Source organism: Canis lupus, chromosome 19 (assembly GCF_048164855.1).
Source record: "Canis lupus baileyi chromosome 19, mCanLup2.hap1, whole genome shotgun sequence".
NCBI lineage: Eukaryota > Metazoa > Chordata > Mammalia > Carnivora > Canidae > Canis > Canis lupus.
In genome coordinates, this window is record NC_132856.1 from 22,422,003 (window position 1) to 22,445,330 (window position 23,328).

The window sequence follows — 23,328 nt, forward strand, 5'->3', positions numbered from 1 at the left end:
AGTTTCCTATAAAGTTACCTCCTTGGCTTTAGTTCTTCTAACCAGGTCTACATCTTTCCTCAAAGATTTGTTAGGTTTACCAAGTAGTTCTAGTCCTCTGAGAATGGAAGAATTCCAAATCCATGGATCTGTGGATTAGTGGCCATTTTGGGTTGTGTCATTCCCGAAGTGCAAGTGCAGGGCTTCTAATCCAAACTGTGTGACCTTTGGCATATCATGTAAACGTTATGTTTATGTAAAAGCGCTTTAGAAGCAAGCCAGATCCACAGTTGGCATTCAGTGTTAGTGATCATCTTCTCGTTCACCAGCAGCAGCAGCAGCATGAGTAGCATCATCTCTCGCACGAGGCAGCCATTCCTGTTGCATTATTCTAAGAGTCAGGGCAAGGCTGGGTGAGGGTTTAGTGAGGGTCAGAAAGAGCCATGCTTGTGCATGTGCCTTTGCCAACAGAAGGAGCCAGGACTCTTGGCTGCAAGTCATCTGTGTGGCCACAGGCCTATCGCACATGCCTCCTTGCCCTCAGTTTGCTTTCTGCACAATGAACAGTGTCTGCCTTAGATGCCTTTTGGTTCAACAGAGGGTGCTGTGGTTTTCTCATTGTTCCCATAAAGAGGACAATGACTAGTTTGAGATTATTGGGAAGTATATTTTTGTATGTATGGGGTAAGGTACTGTAGTGATATGTACATTTAAGAAGTAATTATCACGTATGGGTACTATGCTGAAGACTTTCTGTGCATACTTCATATAATGCTTATAATTAACCTCTCTGTTCCTGTTTTTCTTTATCTGTTAACTGGGTGTAATAATTGATTTTTTTTTAAGATTTTGTTTTGTTAAGAGAAAGAGAACATGAACGGGGGAGGGTCAGAGGGTGAGGGAGCAAGAATCCTCAAGCAGTCTCCTCCATTGAACGTAGAACCTGATGCAGGGCTCAGTCCTACCACCCTGAGATCATGACCTGAGCCAAAATCAAGAGTTGGGCCCTTAATCCACTGAGCCACCCAGGTGCCCCTTAACTGGATATAATAATACCTCAAAGAATTGTGAAAATTAAATGAGATAGTGTGTCTGTACTGTTCAGTACCTGTCTGGTAATAAATAGTCAAAGAATTACAACTTTTATTATTATCTTCCTCAACCCCTTAACCAGGAACCAAGGCAGTTTTAAGAATACAGTTATTTGGAATTGCAAGTCAAAACCACAAGAAGATAGTGCCTCACAGTTGTTAGGATGGCTGTTGTTAAAAAGACAAAAAATGGCAAATGTTGGCAAGAATGTGGATAAAAGAAAACCCTTGTGCACTGTTGGCAGGAATGTAAATTGGTGCAGCCACTGTGGAAAACAGTGTGCAGGTTCCTTAAAAAATTTAAAAATAGTACTATTATATGATCCATCAATTCCACTTCTGGATATATATCCAAAGGAAATGAAATCACTACCTCAAAGAGATACCTGCACTGCCACATTCATCGCACCATTATTCATAATAGCCAAGACAAGGAAATAACCCCAGTGTCCATTGATGGATGAATGGATAAAGAAAATGTGGTATGTATGGACTATTATTCACCCATAAAAAAGAGGGAAATCCTGCTATTTGCAATAACATGGATGGATCTGAGGAGCACTGTGTTGAGTGAAATAAGTCAAACAGAGAAAGACAAATACTGTATGACCTCACTCATATGTGGCATCTAATGTAATTAAACCCATAAAAACAGAACAGATTGGTGATTGCCAGAGGAGGGAGGTTGGCAGGGGAGTGAAGGTTGTCAAAAGCTACAAACTTGCAGTTATAAATAAGTTCTTGAGATGTAATGTGCAGCATGGTGACTAAAGTTAACCATGTTGTATCATATATTTGAAAGTTGCTAAGAGTAGATCTTAAAAGTTCTCATTACAAGGAAAAAAATTGTAACTATGTGAGGTGATAGATGTTAATTAAACTTACTGTGGTAATCATTTTGAGATCTCTGTATATCTATATATGTCATAAAGATATCAAAACATACCAATATATATGTCTAATCTATCATCACAGTATATATCAAAAACTATTACAGTATTATATGTTAAGTATATCTCAATAAAACTAAGAGGAAAAAAGCATTCAGAGAAAAAAAAATGTTTAAAGAAAGATAATGGGGGGTGCCTGGGTGGCTCAGGTTGAGCATCTGATTCTTGGTTTCCACTTAGGTCAAGATCTCACGGTTGTGGGATCAAGCCCTGCGTTGGGCTCTGTGCTCAGCATGGAGTCTGCTTTATATTCTCTCTCCTTCTCCATTCTACTCTCTCTTTCTCTCAGATAAATAAATAAAAATAAAATCTTAAAAAAAAAAAAGATTATAGTGACTTAATACCCCCCTCCCAACAAAAAGCAAGTGGTTATAGCAGAGTATGAGAATCTACAGTAGGTTAAAAAAAACATGGGCCATCAATCATGCTGGACCTTGAAAGCCATGCCAGGTAGGCAGGACCTGAAAGCCATGCAGAACATAGACACAGGTGTCCAGGGCCAGAGCTGTGGCTGGACTTGTGTTAATTCATGAGAAAAAATCTGTGCTCTTGTAGCTCAGCCTCTCCATAGGGCTCAGGGGAAGGAATGAGCATCAAGGGATGATGGCAACAGCATCATTATCATAAGGGAAGCTGACTGAACTTGGCTAGGTAGGGAGGTGAAGCCCAGTGTGAGGGAGAACAGAGGCCGCCGGGTGTGCTCATTCCTTTCAGTCAGCCTGCTTGGGAGTTGCCATCACAGCCAAAGAAGCTTAGGGCAAAGGCATTCAGAACTCTGGTCGGTCCCTTGGGTTACAGGACGTCTGGGAACACTGCTGCTCGAAAGAATGAGATCAAAAGCAAAGTTTTTAGGAAAAGGTAGAATTTATTAATTTTTAAATTCATTTTTAAAATTTTTGACTTGATGGAGATATCTTTGACATAAATTGCATATAAATTAAGGTATACACCATGATGTTTTATACACATGTATACATTGTGAAAAGATTACCACAATCAAATTAACTTCTCTATCACCTCTACATTGTTACCCTTTTGTGTGTGTAATGAGTATTAATGTAGGAGGTATCCTCTTAGTGGGGCCCCTGGGTGGATCAGTTGGTTAATAAGCATCTGACTCTTGATTTTGGCTCAGGTCATGATCTCAGGTTTGGGAGACTGAGCCCCAGGTTGGGCTCCCTGCTCAGTGCAGAGTCTGCTTGTCCCTCTCCCACTGCTCCTCCCTCTACTCTCTCTCAAGTGTGCGCTTGCGCGCGCTCTCTCTCTCTCTCTCTCTCTCTCTCTCAAATAAATAAATCTTTAAAAAACAAAGACTTGTCCACTTAGCAAATTTCAAGCACACAATACAGTACTATGAAGTATAGGCACCATGCTGTACATAAGAATTCTAGTACATACTCATCCTGTGTAACTAACTAAACCTATGTACCCTTTGACCAACATCTACCCACTTCCTCCATGCTCCAATCTCTGGCAGCCACAATTCTGCTTTCCTTCTATGAATTTGACATATATATATATGAGATCATGCAATATTTGTCTGGAAAAGGTAGATTTAAATGGAAAAGACACCTGGATGCTTTATAAATGTGGGCAGAGAACAGAGAGAGCAAATATGCAAGTGTAGCCATGGTACCAAGAGTCCTGGGAATGGAAGGATTTGGTTGAGAAAAGCAAGTCTTTTGTGTGGGGAAAAGAGGCAGGTAAAGTTACATTAAAAGATGTGATACTGGAAAGAGGCCTTTCCCTTCATCCTGAAAACAAAAGGGCCTGCATTCATTCATGCATGTTTGGCTCTGTAGGACTGCATATCCGTTTGCCAGAATTACCTGCAGTCATATTTGGTCTAACCAGTGACCTTGGTAGAATGTGAGTATAGAGTTCTCATGAGTCGGTGTTTGTTTGTTTTTGTTTTTCAATCCTAGCCATTTGCTAGACTTTGTGACCTTGGACAAGTCACCGAACCTCACCATCATCTCATGATTTTTCCACTTTAAATCAGTAATCATAAAACCTTGCCCTGCTTCCCTTTGAGGTGTTAGGAATAAGAAGTAAGATAATAAGCCTAAAGCAACTAACTGGCATAGTGTCTGGCACATGGTAAGCAATTTGACACATTGTTTTTATTTTAGTACCCTAACTGGGGGAGTTTCTACTCTCACTACTTGTTTCTAGGTGGTCCTTATTTCTTAAATTGTTATACTAGTGTAATCTTTGCTATTTGCAGTAACTGCTGTGAGAAATGTAAATTATTGGAGATGATGATGATGATGATTATTGTCCTGGTTAACTTTGGCCAAGAATGAGTATTTCCAGATTTTAGATTATTAAGTCTGTTTAGGTCTTTCTTCTCTTTCCACTTTTATTTCTTTCTTTTGTCTTTCATCTCAGAATGTTGCCTCTAAATTGGCTTTCACTTTTGCTTCTTTCCTCCAACATTCAGGTAAGGGAGGGAAGGTATTTTGCAAAGCAGAGCTTTCGTAGGGCATCCCAAGCTTGTGTGACTTATATTACAAGAAGCAAAGGAATACAGTGCCATATTTGTTTGAGCAAAAACTCAAACAAATCATAGAAAACTCTCCATTATTTTGAACATGAGTCTAGCCAGTTTCTTCTGCAAGCTTCAAAAGTAGCAGGTCTCATCACAGGTATGAAAAGATAGGAATCTGGATTATTCATAATGAGGGTTACTGGGCTGCATCCCCATAAAAGACAATTGCGGAAAACAACAGGTTAACACAGCAAGTTAATAGATCCCTTTGATTCATTTATCCTTGCATTTGCCCCCCTTATTTATTTTCTACTTTGGGAACTTGGGGAAGAAATGGGCTCCTGTATTTATTTCTTTTGGGGCACAATCTGGTCCTTCATTAACAAGGAGAAACAGGTTTGATGCAGCCCCTAACTTAACATTTTAGGCATTTTCTAATAAACTTGACTTCTGTTTTACTTCATTGCAACGCTAGTGCTGCCCACGGTCATGGTGCTCCAGGCTGTGGTCTTGCCGACTCGTTCAAGCTAGACAGGCTCAGGCTTGGGCAGTGTTTGGATGGAATCCCTCCAAAGACAACTCAGGTGCCGGAGACTCAGTGGTGGTGATTCAGCGTCTGGCACTGGCTCCAGCAAGGAGCAGCCAACCAGTGCCTCAACAAGATGGTTATAGGCCCCTATGTTAATAGGTGTATGGAGTAGGAGTATGATGGTGGGGGTTTTTGTCTCCTCTTATAAGAGACTTCAAACAGACTTCCTGGCTGTTTATAGCCATTAAACTTATTTCAGCTGATTTTGCAAGAGGATCATAGATAGCCTTTTTCTTTTTGTCTCATGAAAATTCCTAACCTTTACCTTCTTTGGCGGCAAGTATCCTCTATGTGGATAGTTAAATAATAAAAATTACTCATAACTGCAAATAAATACAGGGTTTTCTGACCCCCTTCTGCCCCTGGATTTCCTTTGGGGGTGGGACTTGTAGCAGAATGTCTCCTCCTGTTTAGGGCCTTCTGATAGTTAGGTGTCTGTGTCTCCTGTACTTGGGGTATGGTATCGTGTTTGAGCCCTAAAGCACTAACGCTGGCAAATCACGGCACAAGAGCACAGTGATACAATTCTGTTCTGTTTCATCCCAGTTCTTTAAAAAAAAAGAAAAGAAAAGGAAGAAAGGAAGAAGGAAAGAAAATACTTCCTGTCATCTTTTCTTCTGGGAAAACACTCTGATTACCAACGTTAAAGAAAAACTCCCAACATACCCATGTCAGGTCTTTACATTATTTGTTACATTTTACAGTAAAGCCAACATGAAGAACTTCAGTATTAAGGGTCATAGCAGTGATAACCATCCTATATATAGCATGAAGAACTTAAAGTCATGTCAGAAAGGATTTGGGAAACCCAGCTTGAGTAGATCTAGAAGTCAGGTTGTATGGATGATAAATAAATTGTAGTGGTCCAGGTGGCAGAAGGGTGCTGTGTCATGGCCTCATCCCTCCCCACCCCCACACCGGTGGATGACACTGCCCATGGGCCACATTTCCTTGTGGAGGTAGGACGGTATCCATAGATATCTTTGACTTTTTCATTTCTTGTACTTTTGGATTTCAACTCAAATACACAATTTTGGAGGGCTGTAAACATGAGGTTGCCTCTGCTCTAATTTTTCACCATATCTATCTATATATTGTCTTCTAAATTCATTTCCAAAAACCATGGAACATTTTGAGAAATCCATCCATTTCTAAATATCAGTTATTGTGGAATACCCTCAGAGTATGCAGTACTTTGTCCAGTTGTTAGAACTCTGAAGATGGGGTGCTTGGGTGTCTCAGTGATTGAGCATCTGCCTTTGCCTCAGATAGTTATGCCTGGGTCCCGGGATCGAGTCCTGAATCAGGCTCCCCTCCGGGAACCTTCTTCTCCCTCTGTCTATGTCTCTGCCTCTCTCTCTCTGTCTCTCATGAATAAATAAATAAAATCTTAAAAAAAAAAAAAACCAACAACTCTGAAGATGGATTCAAATCCAGTGTCCCAGGTGACCTAAGGCTTTGCTCTCTGCCCCACCTGCTCAGGGCCAGGGGGTGGGGTCAAGTCAAAGGAATCAACTATCAAAGAATGTTTAGTCTATACCCTTATTTGCATTTTCATCAAGTAGACCAAACAGTGACTGGTGCAAAGAGACTGTTAAGGGCTCTCTGATGATTTTTTTTTTTCTCTGATGATTTTTTGATGGTTGTTACCCCCATATATTAAAATTTTAATGGGGAAGTGGGTTTTCTTTTTATTTTTTAATTTATGACGCTAGTAACATGATTTGATGGTCTGTTATAGTGCGTTCTTTTTGTATCTAATATTTACACAATCATTAGAATCTTTCCTTGATCAAATCCCTCTATGAGATTAGCTTACTTTTCCATTTTCTTGTGATAACCAAGTGCTCCATTTGTAAATAACTTTTGTCCCCCCCTTTGGCATTAATATTGGAAAACTCACTGCCTTGGAATGCTGTTGATTCTGTATGAATGCATCTACACATCTAGTCCTATCACCCGCTGTCAGTTCTTTCTTTTTTTTTAAATGACTCACAAACGTTCTTTCCATCCTGCACTGGAGTGATTACTGTGTCTGAAGGAAAGAGGTGATGGAATTTCTCTACATACTCAGTTCCAGGTCTGGCTACAGAGTGATCTTTAGATTGTGTTAAATGATGAGCACTCTAGTTAAGATGGTAGTTAGTTGCTGGGTTGCATCAAGATAGCAGATTATTTTATGGAGGAAGAGAAGCTCTCTAGAGGTACTTGAGGCACATGTAGAGGTTGAGAAATAAAGCAAAGAACATGACTTCTTTCCTACTAAGCTTCCCATGCTGCATTTTATTGCTAGCTTTTCCCCCCACCCCCATACGCACAGTGACTGTTGATTAGCCTGGGAAATTATCTGAGAAACAGGTTTGATCTTGAGGGGTGGGGAGAGTCTAGGAAAAGAAATTAGAGGAAGAGTGGCTGACTCAGAGCAGCCTTTGAAGCTGGAAGTGGGACAACTTGTCAGGGCAGACAGGAAATAACCGACTTTTCTCCACTGGCCAATAGCACATGCTGTCTTCATTCTGATGGTGTTCAGGACCTCACACCCAATTGAGGAGAGTCACTCTGAACTGGTGTAAATTATCTGTGAGAAGAAACACATATTCGAAGTTTGCAACTCGTTTTAAATAGTTTCAGAAAGAGGAGCACACGGATGTGTTTTTTTTTTTTTTTTCACGTCCCAGTTCTTTTTGGAAAATCAAATACGACTTTGAGCTTTAAGAACAGTGAATTAGTAATGTCCTTGCATGTTAGCTAACTTTTAAACTTATTTTGGGCAACTGATTGCAAGCTTTGGTTTTTATAAAATTGTGTCCAGTGGAATCTTCGGGGAATCACAGAAGACAGATAGCAACCCAAGGCATGGGTTGGCAAACTTCTCCTGTCCAGGGCCAAATAGGAAATATTTTAGGCTTTGCGGACCATACAGTCTGTGTTGAAAATACTTAACTCTGCTTTGTGATGTAAAAGCAACCATAGACAGTATGTAATTAAACAAACATGACTATATTCCAATAAAACTTTATGTGTAGATACTGAAAATTGAATTCCATATGATTTTCACGTCACAAAATATTGTTCTTTTATTATTTCCCCAACTATTTAAATAAGTAAAAACCATTCTCATCTCATGGGCTGAACAGTAACAGCTGATCAGAAGGGTTTGGCCCATGGGCTACAGATTGCTGACCCAGATCTAAAACATGGTGGTTAGTTATATTTTTTAAGGACCTCCAAGTATTATTATCCCAGGCCTCATCACCAGGTGTTGTATAAGAACTTGTATGAAGATTTTCTCTCTCTCTTTTTTTTTTAATTTAAGATTTTATTTATTTGGGAGAGAAAGAACATACAAGTAGGGGGAGGGGCAGGTGGAGAGGGAGAAGCAGAGTCCCCGCTGAGCAGGGAGCCCCATGCGGCCTGGATCCTAGGACCCTAAGATCATGACCTGAGCTGAAGGCAGACACTTAACTGACTCAGCCACCCAGGCGCCCCAGGTTTTCTCCTTCTGCCAGTTTACTTTATGTATATGTGATGCCTATTCAAATCATACTTTATATAAACTTATTGGTGTTTCTTAAAATATGGTAGATATGTTTTTGAACATTGGCTACTTTGATAAATGTGCTAAACATGGGGATACCTAACCCCTAAAGTGTAAGCACCTGCTCTAAACTTTAGACATAAAAAACTCGAAAGTTGTAAACATGCATATATGAAGCATAATTTGTAAATAACAGGTGGTATTTACTAAGAAGGTGAAGGCCCTCAAGAGAATGACATAATTTTCATCCAGTAGAATTGAAGGTGTGTACAAAGTGCCCAGGCCCCGGTTAGCATGAAAGCATGGCCTGCCACACTAATAACCAAGTACCCACTCCCTGACTCTGAGTAATCAGAGCTGGCAGTGGCCCCTGGAGCATTGATCCTAAGGCATCTAAGACCCCTTGTGCAGATCGAGGCATAGGTGGTAGCCAGGGCAGAGAGGGAGGCTAGCCAGTCCATAGATGAAGACAGTACATGCATGCCTTCTATCCCTTTTCTCTTTTAGCTCACTTGGCCATTTATTATAGTTTGTTGAATGAAAATAGATGCGAGTGTGTGCACCTAGGCTTTAAGTATAGCTGGTTTTATCAGACAGCCCCTCTCTATGACATCTTCAAACCACGTCTTTCTTGTAACTTGAGCCTAGCACTCCATATAGCATCACATTGTCCAGTGCCACGCAATTGTCACATCTGTTATGAAGGAAGTGTTGACTCAACCCTGCCCAGGAACCACCATCAATAGTAAAAGGTCTACAGAGATGGGATGGGACCTTTTAAGTTATTTACATTAGCAGTTGGTCTGGAACTTGAATCAGAGTTGATCCTTGCTTCTTAAGAGATAAGTTCTTTCATTTGTTCATATCCTTTCTCTTTCTTTTCTTCCCCCCTCCTCGCATTATAACCCTCTCTGCTTCTCCCTCGTACACACACAAACACATATACATGCATCTTATTATTCTGTAGCCAAAGGATCTCATTTATCTTCAAACAGGATGTTGTAACTCTCTCCATATATGATTGAAATATGGTTATAAAAATAAGAAAAGTCTAGGTCGGGGGATGGGGTAATTCATTGATGGAGGTAATGAAGGAGGGCACATGATGAGATGAGCACTGAGTGTTATACTATATGTTGGCAAATTGAATTTAAATAAAATATTAAAAAAATATGTCGTCACTCTTGAAACATATCTCTGAGGCTGGCTATCAAGTAAGCATGTATGGGAAACTAGTGGTCTCTGGTCCAGTGTCCAAAGAGGATCCCATCAGTCATTCCAAATTTTCCACTGACCAACAATGAACATTACAATAAACATTTTCAACTTTCTACAAGTGGTAATACCAGAGATTCGTATTTATAAATTATGTAATATAGCTCATATTATAATGATAATGCTCAATTGTGTAGTTCTGTACCCTAAGGATTTATTACTCTTCTTTTTATGACCGTTTAAAATCTAGATTACAGTGATTTATATACAGTGGAAATCAGAAAAGCAAATGCCCTTTGGTGGTTGATTTCACAGCACTTCATAAGTTCTAATGAATTGTCTTTTAATATGCTTGTTGAGACCTCAGTTGATTTGGGGGTGGGGGAGGATAGGTTTAATACCTTACTACAACTTTGTTCCCATAATCATGATAAGGCCAGGGAATTACTGTAGAGCAATCCATAACAATTCAGATCAAGGTGAATAATTTATCTCCATTCCAGATATTTGAAGTTATTTTGCCTGTTTGCAGCCATTTTGGTAATAAAATTTGGAAGCCAATTTGTACATATCTTCATCTTGTATTCTTCTCTCTTTAGTGGTTTGACTGAACTATCACTTATGTTCCTACAAGTTCCTAGGCCTTTTCTACCCTGTGCTGCCAACTTTGATTTTCTTCTTGAGCAGGACGCCGTATGAAATGCTGTAAGGTAGCTGGAGTTCATTACATGATTACTTAAGTTTATGTGTGATCCACATTGGGTCTAAAAAAAAGGCTGTTTTACACCTAAATGACTTTTCTTAAAACCAGAAAAATAATAGCAAGGATTTCACTAGCCAACTTTGAAATGTGTAGAGCCAGCTCAGTAAACATTCGTTGAAAACTTAGGTTTGAGTCCTCTACTTACTTTTGCTCAAGTACACTTCTGAGAGCATAAGAATAGTTTTGTGTGGTGTGTGTGTGTGTGCGCGCGCGCATGTGTGTGTGTATATATATATGTGTGTGTTTGTTTGTTTTTTAAAGACACAAAACGAGGAATTGACTATACAGATTCTCTGAGACTTGGTTATTTAAAAACCGAATACCTGGGGCACCTGGGTGGCTCAGTGGTTGAGCGTCTGCCTTTGGCTCAGGGTGTGATCCCAGGGTTCTGGGATCAAGTCCCATATCAGGCTCCCCGCAGGGAGCCTGTTTCTCCCTCTCTGTGTCTCTCATGAATAGATAAAATCTTAAAAAAAAATAAAAATAAATACCTGATCTCCAAGTACTTGGTGAAACATAGCAAATAATTTTAAGATTTGTGACTATGGCGTTTGCGTCATTTTGCTTTGCTTTGCTTGCTCTGTTTTAGTATCAAACGTACCTAGCCTTTCTCCTCTTCCCCATGTCTTTCTCTGCACTTGTTTCCATGTTACCTGCAGTTCCTCTACCTGCCTTTCCAGCTAGCAGCCAGACCCCTCCTTTGCTGATCTGTTCATTACTCTGGGAACTCTGAAGCAAGCACTTAAAATATGTAGCAGTTCCCTTTCCTACATTAAAAAGCTGTAAAACCCTCATGTGGAATAGTTAAGAGAACATATATAGTAGGAGGAGAGGCTTTTGCTCCTGCAAGCACCTTGCAAAGGGGACTATTTTTCTTATATGATATAAATGAAATCCTCACTCTGCCCACTTTTACACCTACGCATGTACTGAGCGTCTCCAAGGAGACAAGGAAACCCGGAGTCCAGTGATGGTGAATCCTCCTCAGAGACAGCAGGCTGGAGTCTCGGGCAACTCTCCCAGGCGTCTTGGCTTCCAGATGCCCCTCTCAGACAGCCTCTCTTCTGGATGCTCTTCCAGGCAGGCTTTCTCAAACATGTCTCTCCCTGCACAGACGAAATAGCCTGTACATTACATCGAAGGGTTGGTGGCGGTGAGTTCAGTAGGCAGAAGGGCCTCCCTGGGACAAGGGGGTGGGGTGTAGTAGGGAGGTGGGACAGGAAGGTTCCATCTTTCCCAAGATCTTTTCTTTGTCACCCAGTTATCTGTGCATCTGTTTCATTGCCTCCCTTTGCGCCTTTTAGACACAAAGGCACCACTCAACCTTACAAAATGTCTTAAAAATACTCTTTGTTACAGTAGTACAGTTATGAGCTCAGTTTAGTGAAATCGTCCTTTTAGAAGTACTACTCTTGCTGATTCAACATTTTGAGGTGTCTGTTCATGAACAATCATCTTCTTGACCACTCTCTTTTCCCTCTCCCCCTGAGTTCAATGCAGGAGGCCCTTCAGGACATCCTACCTTTCTTTCCCTCAGTCCATGGTTTCATTGTAACATTTTTTGGAACTATTCACATTATTTTCTGATACAAATGAAGTCTTTGTTTCCCTTTGAGGAACACACTACCATCATAAGTCCATTATGCAGATTTACAAAGGCTTATAGTATCAGTCCTTTTGCTGTGCTGACCACATCTGTGTGCGCATCTTCTTTGGGGTACAAATAATTAGTTACTGTGTAGAACTTATTATTGATGTAATCCCCAAGAAATCCCATTTTGTCTCTAAACTCTATGCACATCATTTAATGAACATTCTTTTTTTTTTTTTAAAGATTTTTATTATTTATTTTTGAGAGACAGAGATAGAGAGTGTGTGTGAGAGACAGAGCATGAGCAGGGGGAGGGGCAGAGGGAGAAGCAGACTCCCCACTGAGCAGGGAGCCCAGTGTAGGGCTCAATCCCTGGGATTGTGACCTGAGCCAAAGACAGATGCTTAACTGACTGAGCGACCCGGGCGCCCCATTTAATGAACATTCTTGACATCTCTTGCACGTGAACATTCTTGGTTTTTAGCCAAATTGACTCAAATAGCCCAACTTCTCCTATGATTTTCCAGCACGTTATCTGCAAACTTCAGACTCCTTTTGTTGATCCTGCTGCCCTCTTTGGAAAGGTATGGCTCTTCTGTTAAAGTCTTTGACAGTAAATGTTCTTGTGAGGGTTCCCTGATGATACTTGTTTTCTTTTTTTATTTAAAGAAGATTGGTCAGTCTCTATTCTGTACTTGGAGGACTCTCATATTTACCTTTTGCTTTATCCCAAGTTCCCATTACTGCTCTAGTTTCTGCCTTTCAATAAAAACCACCTGTGTGATGAGCTTAAAAGAGTCATTTTGTAATTAGATGTGATCAGTTTTGTTCACAGGTACAGAGTGTAACCTTTGGGTTGACCTAGAGGCCAAATTTCCTGCTTTTTTTTTTTTTTTCTTCTTACATTGTCCATCCAGGTCTTACCTATTTTGAACTTCCTTCTCACATAGTTTTATCCATAGCGTGTTTTACCACTTAGCTTCCTCTTTTTATTTGGGCTCAGAAGAGGTCAATGTCTTACTTTGGGCTTGAGCTCTCTTGTGCCCCTAAGAAAAACTGGAGGAAGAAGATACCTCCAAAAAGCGCCCCCTGTTGTCACCTAAATTTAGGTCTTTCATCCAGGTCCCTCCTGGCTGCTCTGCCAGCTTTTCTCAGGGTCCCATCATTCGTGGTCCAAGTTATGTCACATTGACGGTAGGAAGAAAGCATCTATTGGATGGATTGCTATGCCTAAGGAACTGGCAATGATACTGACTACATCCAAGAAAACAACTAAATGTGAAAAGTTTTCCTGCTTAGACTAGTGGGAAGTTTTGTTTGCTCTTTCATTCGCCTAGAAATGCGAAAGTCGGGCTCCCACCCTAACGTGTACTTCCTGGGACTCTATGAGAAGAGCCCTGAATGTGGGTACTCACACAAACGTGTTTCTTCCATTTTTCCTTCCAGGCACTTCAAGTGGCAAGACAGCTTCTCCTTCAGCAGCAACAACAGCAGCAAGTTAGTGGATTAAAATCTCCCAAGAGGAATGACAAACAACCAGCCCTTCAGGTGATGATTCTTTTTTGAAAAAAAATTGACATTGCACACTTTAGGAGAGCTGATGAGCCCTTCGGAAGTGGATTGTGTTGGGAGTTGCAAATCATGTATGAAAATCTTCTGCAAAAGTTGCATTTTTAGTTTACCAGCAGAGAATGACATTTTAGAAAAAACGTCTATTCAACCAAGAGTGTGGTTGTTGGGAGGAAGGTCTCCTAGTGAGTTGATGTAAGAGGAGGATGAGTAGTTTCAGGTGTGGGTTGCTTATTAGACATCATGTAGCACCAAGGAGAAGAAGTTCCTGGTACTCAAGATAGGTCACCTCATTCTCTCATGACAGGGCTAGAAACATGATACCCACACACATAACTTTAGTACAGTGGTTTTCAACTGAGGTGATCTTACTCCCCAAGGGACAAAGGGCAGTATCTAGAGACAATTTTTGGTTATTCCAGGGAGCCATGGGTGCTACTGACAACTAATAGGTAGAGGCCAAGGATGCTACTTAGCTGATCTTACACTCCCCAAGAAGGTTCCTCACAGCACAGAATCATTCATATAAAGTGTCAGTAGTGTCAAGAACTGTTAGGAAGACTGAGGAAGTATATTATACTTTTAATATACCTAGCAATCAATATAATACTTTGTTCTTCAGTGGATATTGACAGAGTCTTTCTGGATCATTAATAAAAAATGGCAGGCAATCTTTATGTAAAGGTATCAAAAAAAAAGACTGCTTTTAGCAACTTCTAATTTCAAGCCCATTGAGGGCAGGGGTTAACAGAGTAGAAAAAGCAAGTTCAGAAAAATCTAATTTGGATTTTTGATTTGGAGTAGAAAATTAAAACAGAAATTTCAAAGAAATTTGATGGAGGGTGCTCATGCTCACATCTGAGACACAACAGCAGCAAGGGCACTTGCAGGTTCTATATGAGTCAATTGCTTGTGTAGCTCAGAGTGGGCATCCTCAAAACAGAGAGAGAAGATAAGTTTCTCACACCGGACATTTGGGGACAGAATTTGTAAATGGTAGCTGTTGGGTAGAACATGGCACCAGTGACTTTGACCGTGAGGTCAACCCAGATCCCAGCTTGTATTGACTTTTCTCAGATTAGAACGAAATAATGCCAGTTCCCAAATTATCCTGCAAAGATCCAACTGATGCTGGGGAACATGTCCTAGTTCTTCTACATCCACTTGGGAAACTGTCACTGTCTAGGGCAAGCTTGGCATCAAGGAAACACTTTATGGGAACAGTTGGATGGCAATGTGTGTTGTTGACTAACACTTTCAGAAACAGTTATTTGGTAAACCATCATCACCAGACCATAGGCCTTTTCATGTGTGTGAATGCTGGGGACATTTTTAATGAGGTACAGTGCCATTGAGGTCCCATGTCAGGTGCTATAAGAAGTGCTTTGTTGTGCAGATGTCTTAAGAACAGCTCTGGAGGATGAAATATGACTGGGTTGACCTTTCAGCTGTGAGCTTATTTGTCAGGATTCAAATAAGTTGAAAGGATCAAACTGAACAGTTTCCGTAGTCAGACTGGGAATTGTGTTTCAGAGGTCAGCCGCAGAGGCCACATTGCAGATTCCAGAACATAGCCAATTGTTGGTACATATTAAAGTGCTGGGGCATCTCCTGCAGACAGGGACACAATTAAAATTCTAATTTATTCATGTATACAGGGAGCTAGCCCAGCCTGTCACTCAGTGATTCAAATGACTGTCCATTCTTTTTGCCTCCCTCTTGGAGCTCTAACAGCCTTAAAAATACTGTGAGTCCTCTTGAATTTATCAGACCTCAAGTGCATTGGAAAAATGACAATATATTATTGGGGGGAGGTGGGACTCTTACACATAGTAGAGCTTTGGTTAGGGATAATTTTAAAAAGTACACATGTACACAATCTGTCTGATGCACTGCTCTTCAGTATTGAATATCATTTGTAATTTTTTTATACTAGACTTATATTCCCTCATACTTGCTTTTTAAAGACATATGGCATTTTTAGGTAACTTCTTTTCCAAGATGAACGAAGTTGCTTGAGGGCTAAATATATGAAGTAAAGTTTCAGGGGATTTCCTTTTGAGGGCTCTTTTTCTTGCCCGTTATAAGGTTTTTAGCCACCAGAAGAGTATGATACAGAGAGCTTCATTTTTCTTGGCAAAGACAGTGTCAAAACCAACCTAACACATTCTGCTGAGCACTTCAGTCTGTATAAAAAGTGCGGGGCGAGGGGGCCATCTTGAATGCTGGTTTTGCTAAATAAGATGTTTTGAGTCCCTTCCTACCCCTCCGTGGGAGAGTTGACAAGCATAGAATTTAGACCAGCTTTTAAGAGTTGATTGGGGTGGGGGAGAAATAAAGAGTTGGTTGACTGTGTGTGGTGTGTGTGCGTGCATGTGTGCGTCATGTGCATCATAGACTGCGTCTCTTCAGCTGCCTGGTAGGGTCATGCAAATTCACCAGACTTTATTAGGTTGGCTGGCCTTCCACAAACAGAGCAGAGAAATTACTAACTTAGGTCACATGGTATATTACCTCCTTATAAAAATACATATACAGACTTGTGATTCACAGAAGGAATAACCTTCACATTTAAAGAGATCTTGCCATCCCATGTCCTCGCTGGGGCATCTCAGCCAGTGTGGCTCTGAAACGAAAGGGAAATCCTATAACAAATCTTAACAGTGTTCATTTCTGTTCTTCGTACCCTTCATAACCACACTGAGAGACCTATTTTAGCAAATTTCAGATCTTCCGCATAGAGGAAGGCTTGACAGGGAAGAAGAATTTGATCTGCTGATTGCTTGAGGAAAAAAAAAAAAAAGAAACCCAAATCCTCAAATATACTGTGACTTATATTTTAGGCATATCTCACACTTCCCTGCTTTATGTTTGGCAGTGCTCTCCAGTTTCACAGGCTGATGATAACAAACAAAAGAGAATGGAAAGTTAGAGGAGGCTCTAAGTGGTTACTCGATAGAGATCACAAAATGTAGTCAAACATCAGCAATTTGGACTAATTTCAGGAAGATCAGAGTAAATAAGAGAGAGAAGCACTCTCTCCAGATACACGTATAGAACTGAATCTGAGCTGGCCACATTCTTGGGTGACGTGCGGTTTATATTATGAAGGCATTAATTGGGTATAGATACTGCTTTTGAAGTTCTTCAAAACATTCTACTTAGATACCTAAATCGCCCCTTACATAGTCTCTTGAGTTGCCTTGCAATTTTTTTTTTATGAATGATACAAAGGAGAATTGAAAATTGGTCCCATTGTAAATTAAGAATCAGGATGATCTGAATTTATTCACTGTGATTTGGTGCGTATTTCTGGATCAGCCTCAGTGCACAGGGCATCAGGTTGATGCTTATCTACACAAAACTGTCAAGAGTACAGACCCTGCCTTCAGGAGGCTTATGAGTTGTAAAAGAATTAACAAGGTTTTGCTGCAGCAAAAGAAAATTATATATGGGTAAAAATAGTAGGCTTGCTTTTATAAATATTTATATGCTTCTGAAGATTGCTTAAACAAGTGAAATAAATGCTTAACGGTGCAGGTGTGCTCATAACCTCGAAAATGTGTAACTTTACTGGCTGAAGATTAATTTGTGAGTAGATGAGCAATTTTATTGATCGAATTTTGGAACTTTGACCACCGTTTCTGGGTAGTAATTCATTTTGGTTCTTTAAGCATTTTAGTTGTTGGCACGAGTACATAAACTGGAAGGAAATCAAATGACACATTTTCTCCTAAGAAAGTAAAAGTACATGTGTATTCTGGCAGCATGAAAGTTAGGAAAGAAAGTCAACCTTGTGTGTTGCTTACAGCAGAAAGCTGACCACAGTTTCAGGCTGTCTATAAAGAATTTGAACTTGAAACCAGTCATCGGAGATTTTCCCCTCCTGCCTACCCTCCGCCTTCCAAGGTTACATCATGTGGGAGCCCCTCATCCGGGAGGCCATCTCACTGGGAGGAAGGGGAGTGAAATCCACTGGAAGGGCAGCCGTGTAGCCCAGTTGGAAGCTTGGGCTTAAAATAAGGACTCCTGCTTAAAGAGGAGAAGGTTAAAGTACAAGATCCAGCAGGTGTTTTTTTTTTTTTTCTTTTTTTTTTTTTTAGCATTTTTATTTGTAGTTCTATAAAACGTGCTTTCGGCAGCATTTTTGCTTTGCACTAATGCCACATATAATCTTAGTACCTCATATCATTTCCACGTTATTCACCAAGGAATAAATTGGTAAGAGGAAACCTTTAAAGAAAACTACAATTTTATGTGGTAGATAGTGAAATGGAATGGTTTTGAAATACTGACCCTTAAAAAAACAATATCCCTATGCACTGAATTAGTAAAGTGGATAATTGAGGAGAAGGAGGCGGAATTTTTTTTTTCCCCTTAAATGTCTGGAGTTAGCATTGTCTAGAATCGGCATCCCTGACCTTACATTGATAGGAAGTGTTGAAATTTTGGCACCTTTTAAGATGTCATTGTTACCACATGACTTTGGAGAGTCACAATACCCTAAAAAATAAATCTTGATAAGAAACAATAAAATAAGAAATGATGCTTTAAAAATGGTTATGAAGTCTTACAGATTATACACACCATTAAAAGGAGGATAGAAACTGTGACCCTCCCCCACCTCAGAAAGGTGCACACGCACACAGAATTTTGTATCCAATTTGAACGGTTTCCTGAACCTCAAGAAATCCATCCTATGACCAGGTCAAATATTCTGGCTTTCGGAATTTTTTTTTTCTCAAATAGTATGTTTTGTCTTTGCCTCCAGATTTCTGATGGAGGTGTAATATAATGAATTAGCTCAGTTTTGCTATTTCAGCTTCAGCACTATAGGATGAGCCTGTGTCCCAGTCCTTCCAGGATATCCTTGGTCTATGTCTGGTGCCTTAAGTGTGTTTATTAACAATTCTCACTCTCTCTCTTTTTTTTTTAAAGAGGTTATTTATTTATTCATGAGAGACAGAGAGGCAGAGACATAGTCAGAGGGAGAAGCAGGCTCCCTGTGGGGAGCCCAAGGCGGGACTCGATCCCAGGACCTCGGGATCACACACCCTGAGATAAAGGCAGATACTCAACCACTGAGCCGCCCTAAGTGCCCCCAACAATTCTCAGTCTTTTAAAGTATCCCAGTTTGGACATTCGATTATATGGTCACCTCATTTACATGCATTTAAGTATTAAAAATGCAAGTCCACTGCTAATATTTTAAAGGTAAGCATGCCTTTGTCACCATATGCAGGTATCACTGTATGCAAAGATAATTAATGTTTAGTTAGTGCTGAATGTGGTCCCTTCCCGTAGCTGCCCTGTGGTAGAGGCTCCATCCTTAAACTGTGCTGTGGATGAGGAAAAGTAACTTACAGAGGTTCCCTGACTTGCTGCAGAGCACATGGACAGGTACAGCCCCACGATGGGAAGCCAGGTATTTTTTTAGGACCACAGACAACCAATATGCCATCAGGAAGTTCACTGTAGCTTCCCTGTCCACGTACATTTCCTCAGTATCTACGGAGTGTCCCGTTTGCCACAAATAAGCAAATTATTATATCTTCCGTATCATAAGCAAAAATAAAACCAAACCAACAAATATCAATTCCCCAGTAAATATCTAGATTTCAATTAAGAGGTCTAAGATCTGTGTAATTATCCTAATTGTCGCCTTGCCCGTGTGTGTGTCTCAGCGGTGAGCAACAGCAAAGAGAAGTTATTTGTCATTCTCAAGTCTGAAGTGCTCTTATGAGCTTCCATGTGTTGGAACATGGAATGGTATGTTATAATCATTGTTGGGGCTAGGAGGTGGGGAGGGATAGGGGAAAAAAAAAACATACTTGACTGGTCAAAAATGTGTAAATTGCTGACAAAATGACACATGTAATTAAGAGTGCTCCTACCATTTTACCTTGTGGTTTACACCTCCAGTGTTGAAAAAGAGAGCGACTCCCACCTCGCTAATTACCATTATCACTGAAATGCTAGGGTTGGAGTCATTAGTTCCATGTGCATTTAATTAGAGGAAGGCTGAAATTGGATTTAACTTATTACTTTTTCATGGATCACTTTCTTGTCATCACTTCAAATTGGATTGCAGCCCCAGGTAACTAATTATGAGAGCCACAGGATCAAGAGTGAAAAAAAAGGTAATTAGGAATAACACTGTCGGACCCTTGCTGGTCGTCCACTTGTGCTTCGGAAAAAAGGAAGGAAAAAAAAAAAAAAAACGAGCCGTATTTTGTAGTATTACAGATTAGGGAGTTAGAGGTATGCATGGTTGCTGGGCATCATGGGAGTCTGTCACCACCCATAGCGGTTTCTATGATATACAGCTGAGTTGAAGATGTTGAATCGACATGGTTCCACTATCAGCTCCTTAATACCTAGATTAAACTTGTAAAAGCAACAGATTGGTTGTAGGTATGAGGCATCTCAACAACTGTGTAGTCTGGGGGCCTCACATATATGATTACAACAAAGCTGTCAAGATGCCTCTGAGCCAAAGTACAGAATATTTTAAGTACAGGGAGTTAGAATTTAATGAACGTATTAATGTTCCAGAAACATCATTCATATCTGACAGGAAGACATATCAGTCAGCACAACAGTGAGCTTTAGGGTTTATACATTGGGAATTTTTGTCAAAGTTTCCAGCAGACCGTAATATTCAGACCATTTACTGTGCTTCTGGTTTGTTCCTTACCCCACCCCAATGTTGTGGATAGACTTGCTCTGAGGTTCTGTTTCTCCTTCCGCCCCCATCGAAAATACTTTAAAACAAATTATATTGTTTCCATGTGCAGAGCAGAATTCAGAACTGCAAGCAATCAATTTTATTGACATCGTCTGAAAAAATGTTGGTGACAGTTCGAGGATGTGAAAGGGTTGGAGTTTTAAAGTCGCCAGGACTAAGTGTGGCCAAAAAAAAAAAAAAAAAAAAAGCTTTTTTTTCTTTTTTTTTACATTTTTTTTTTGAAATATAATTTCATTACTCTAAAGAAGCCCTGTGAGCTAGACTCTCCCAAGAAGGGATTCTTCTTTGATAGACTATGATAGCATAATGAGAAGTCTTGTTATCAAGCCTGTTGGTTTCCTTGAAGGGAGAAGAAGCTTCCCAGAGGAATGAATCACCAAGGAAAGATGGCTAGAGTTTCCTTAAGTTGTTTAAAATTGGTTTTAATGTTCTGTTAATGTAAGCAAATAATCATGATTCAGTCTTGGGTGACTTTCAGAGCTGGGTAAGTGGGACTCGCTCATTATTTTTTCAGGAGCATAGGGAAGTGTAGACCATGACGTGCCTACCTGACAGAGGCCACCACAGTATTATTCCCAAAGTGATAAAATGCTCTTCCTGGAATTATGAGTCCTTTTCCTTTGTGAAACTTCTGAGCAAAATCTCCAGAACCAAAATAGTAATCATCAAGTCTAATGCAGAAAATTAAAGCTTTTTTTTTTTAACATCTTAAGTTGATTTAGAATTTTTGTACACAATATTCGTCTGTGGTTGAAAGGGGGCACACCAAGGTCAAGTGATGTAGTGTTTTCCATTTTTCCATATGAGTCTCACAGTGTGTGATAAAAGCAAACTCCTTTATTTTGTAAGTCTGCAGGAATTTCTGATGAAGTGCAGAGGTCACGTTCCCTGTCAATTTGAGTAGCCAGCATTTTTTAACTACTGTTTTTTCTTCTCTTTTTTTGTGTCTTTTCTTCCCCGCCCCCACCCCACCATAAACCGTGGCACTTTCCTGACACATGCACAGTGAAGTCTTCCAATCTGAAACTCATTAGCACACAGCATTGGACCCTGTCCAGTGGTTAGAAAATTTCCTGAAGCCTAGAATAACAGCATTTGGTGTAAGCACCACGGACCAGCAGTGACAATGGGGGTAGTCGCGCTCCCCTGGCGCCCTGCCCGGTCGGGAAAGCCAACTGACCGTGCAACACAGTGAGACAGAGGTCGTGCATATGGGATGGGCTCGAAAAGTTTGGTCCTTAGAGAAATAGGCTTCTGAAATCACGAGGCAGTATCTTTTTTCCCTATGCTGATTATTTCAATTGGGTTGGAGGTATTTATCAACATTAGCTGCAAGAACATGAAAGCAAACCATTAGAGAAATAAGATGAAAACCAATTTCTACGAAATAATATTTTCACCTCTGTAGCTATTGGGTATTACAGAACCTATGGATTTAATTAATTTGTGCAAGCTTTTTTTCATTGCACTTCACTATATCCAGGTAACATGACCAAGATGAAATCCTCATCCTCACATTAGAAAAAGTACACAGTTCACCATGGGTCAGGATAATTTGGGCCAAGTTTTCGAGCAGGAAACAGAGTCGCACAAATGCAGTCGTAATAATATTAAATAGCAAGCAAGTAAATGGTACTTCCCAGCAGCCTGCAGCTATGCAGCAGCCATCTGGGGATCAATTCCGTTACTATTCCCATTTTACAGATGAGGAATGGAGGGCACAGAGAAGTTAACTTGCCCGGGGCCAAACAGCTGATGAGTGGCAGAGCTGGGCTTGCAGCCCAAATATTCTGGCTCAAGAATCTGTGCTCTTAGCCGTTCCATTCTACCGACCCTCCCCGAGCTATTGCCTGGGCCTCGAAGCAGGGACAGCGAAAGGAACGGAATCAGAGTTGCTGATGCCTATTGCTTGTCACTAACCACTAGACCACACTGTCTCCTAATTTGGACATATGTTTATAGGCATATTTGAAAAATAGTGCTTGTAATTGAAATATGCACTTTCTAAAGGGAAATGACGCTTGGGAAAGAGAAGAAAGGCGGGTATTACTCAAAGTCTGCAGACAACTCTGCAAGTAATTGTCTAAAGGCAGCCGTTGAAATTGAGAAGCAGTTTGGAAAATGTACAGTTTGGGAAATTTGTGTACCGATGTAATTACGGTAGTTGTGAGTTGATGTCATGCCTAGTAACTGTTTTTGTATTGCTTGGGCCTTTGTTACCGAGCTGTGATATCATGAGCAAACTATTATAAACATAGCATGGATATAGCATGCTTGTGTAACAAAAGATCGGGAACTTTTATTAAGTTTGTTTTCCTTGTCATATTGTAAAAATTTATTATGTGTACTGTGTATATTAGAAACAGATTCGGGTAATTCTGTCTAAATGAAGTCATCCCGGCTATTTCCAGACTGTCTGTTTTTGGTTGTGAATAATTTTCATACATCAGATGGTTGTCATATTTAGTCGCTCTCAAAATTTTAAAGAGAACATATCCCATTTTGAACTTGGGGTGGACTTCAGCCGCCCTGCTGTTGCGATTGTTTGAGTTTGAAATTATTGCCCAGTGAATTATGGAGACTGAGTGCTAGTCATTTCTAAAGGGTCTAGGCCCGCTCCCTTCTATTCATAACTTTTCCCTCTTCGTCAAAAGAACAGATTTTTAACTACTTAAGTAGTAGAATTTAAAGCTGCCAGGGCACAATTGGGCAAAGAGTGCCAGCCCTTGTCCTTCTGTGTTACATCCCATTGAGGAAATTTGGTAAACATTCAAGCAGACAGAGCCTAGCATTTATCGGCATTC

The 23,328-nt window shown here is 40.3% G+C and overlaps 1 protein-coding gene across 10 annotated transcripts in view; it reads left to right on the forward strand.

Annotated features, from left to right (window-relative positions):
- FOXP1 (forkhead box P1) overlaps nt 1-23,328 on the forward strand; it is a 375,747-nt gene that overhangs the window by 209,113 nt on the left and 143,306 nt on the right. For all 10 annotated transcript variants that reach the window (XM_072785383.1, XM_072785396.1, XM_072785390.1 and 7 more), the window contains one exon: nt 13,654-13,755. In XM_072785383.1, the coding sequence (XP_072641484.1) occupies nt 13,654-13,755 (102 nt within the window). The remainder of the gene's footprint in view (nt 1-13,653; nt 13,756-23,328) is intronic.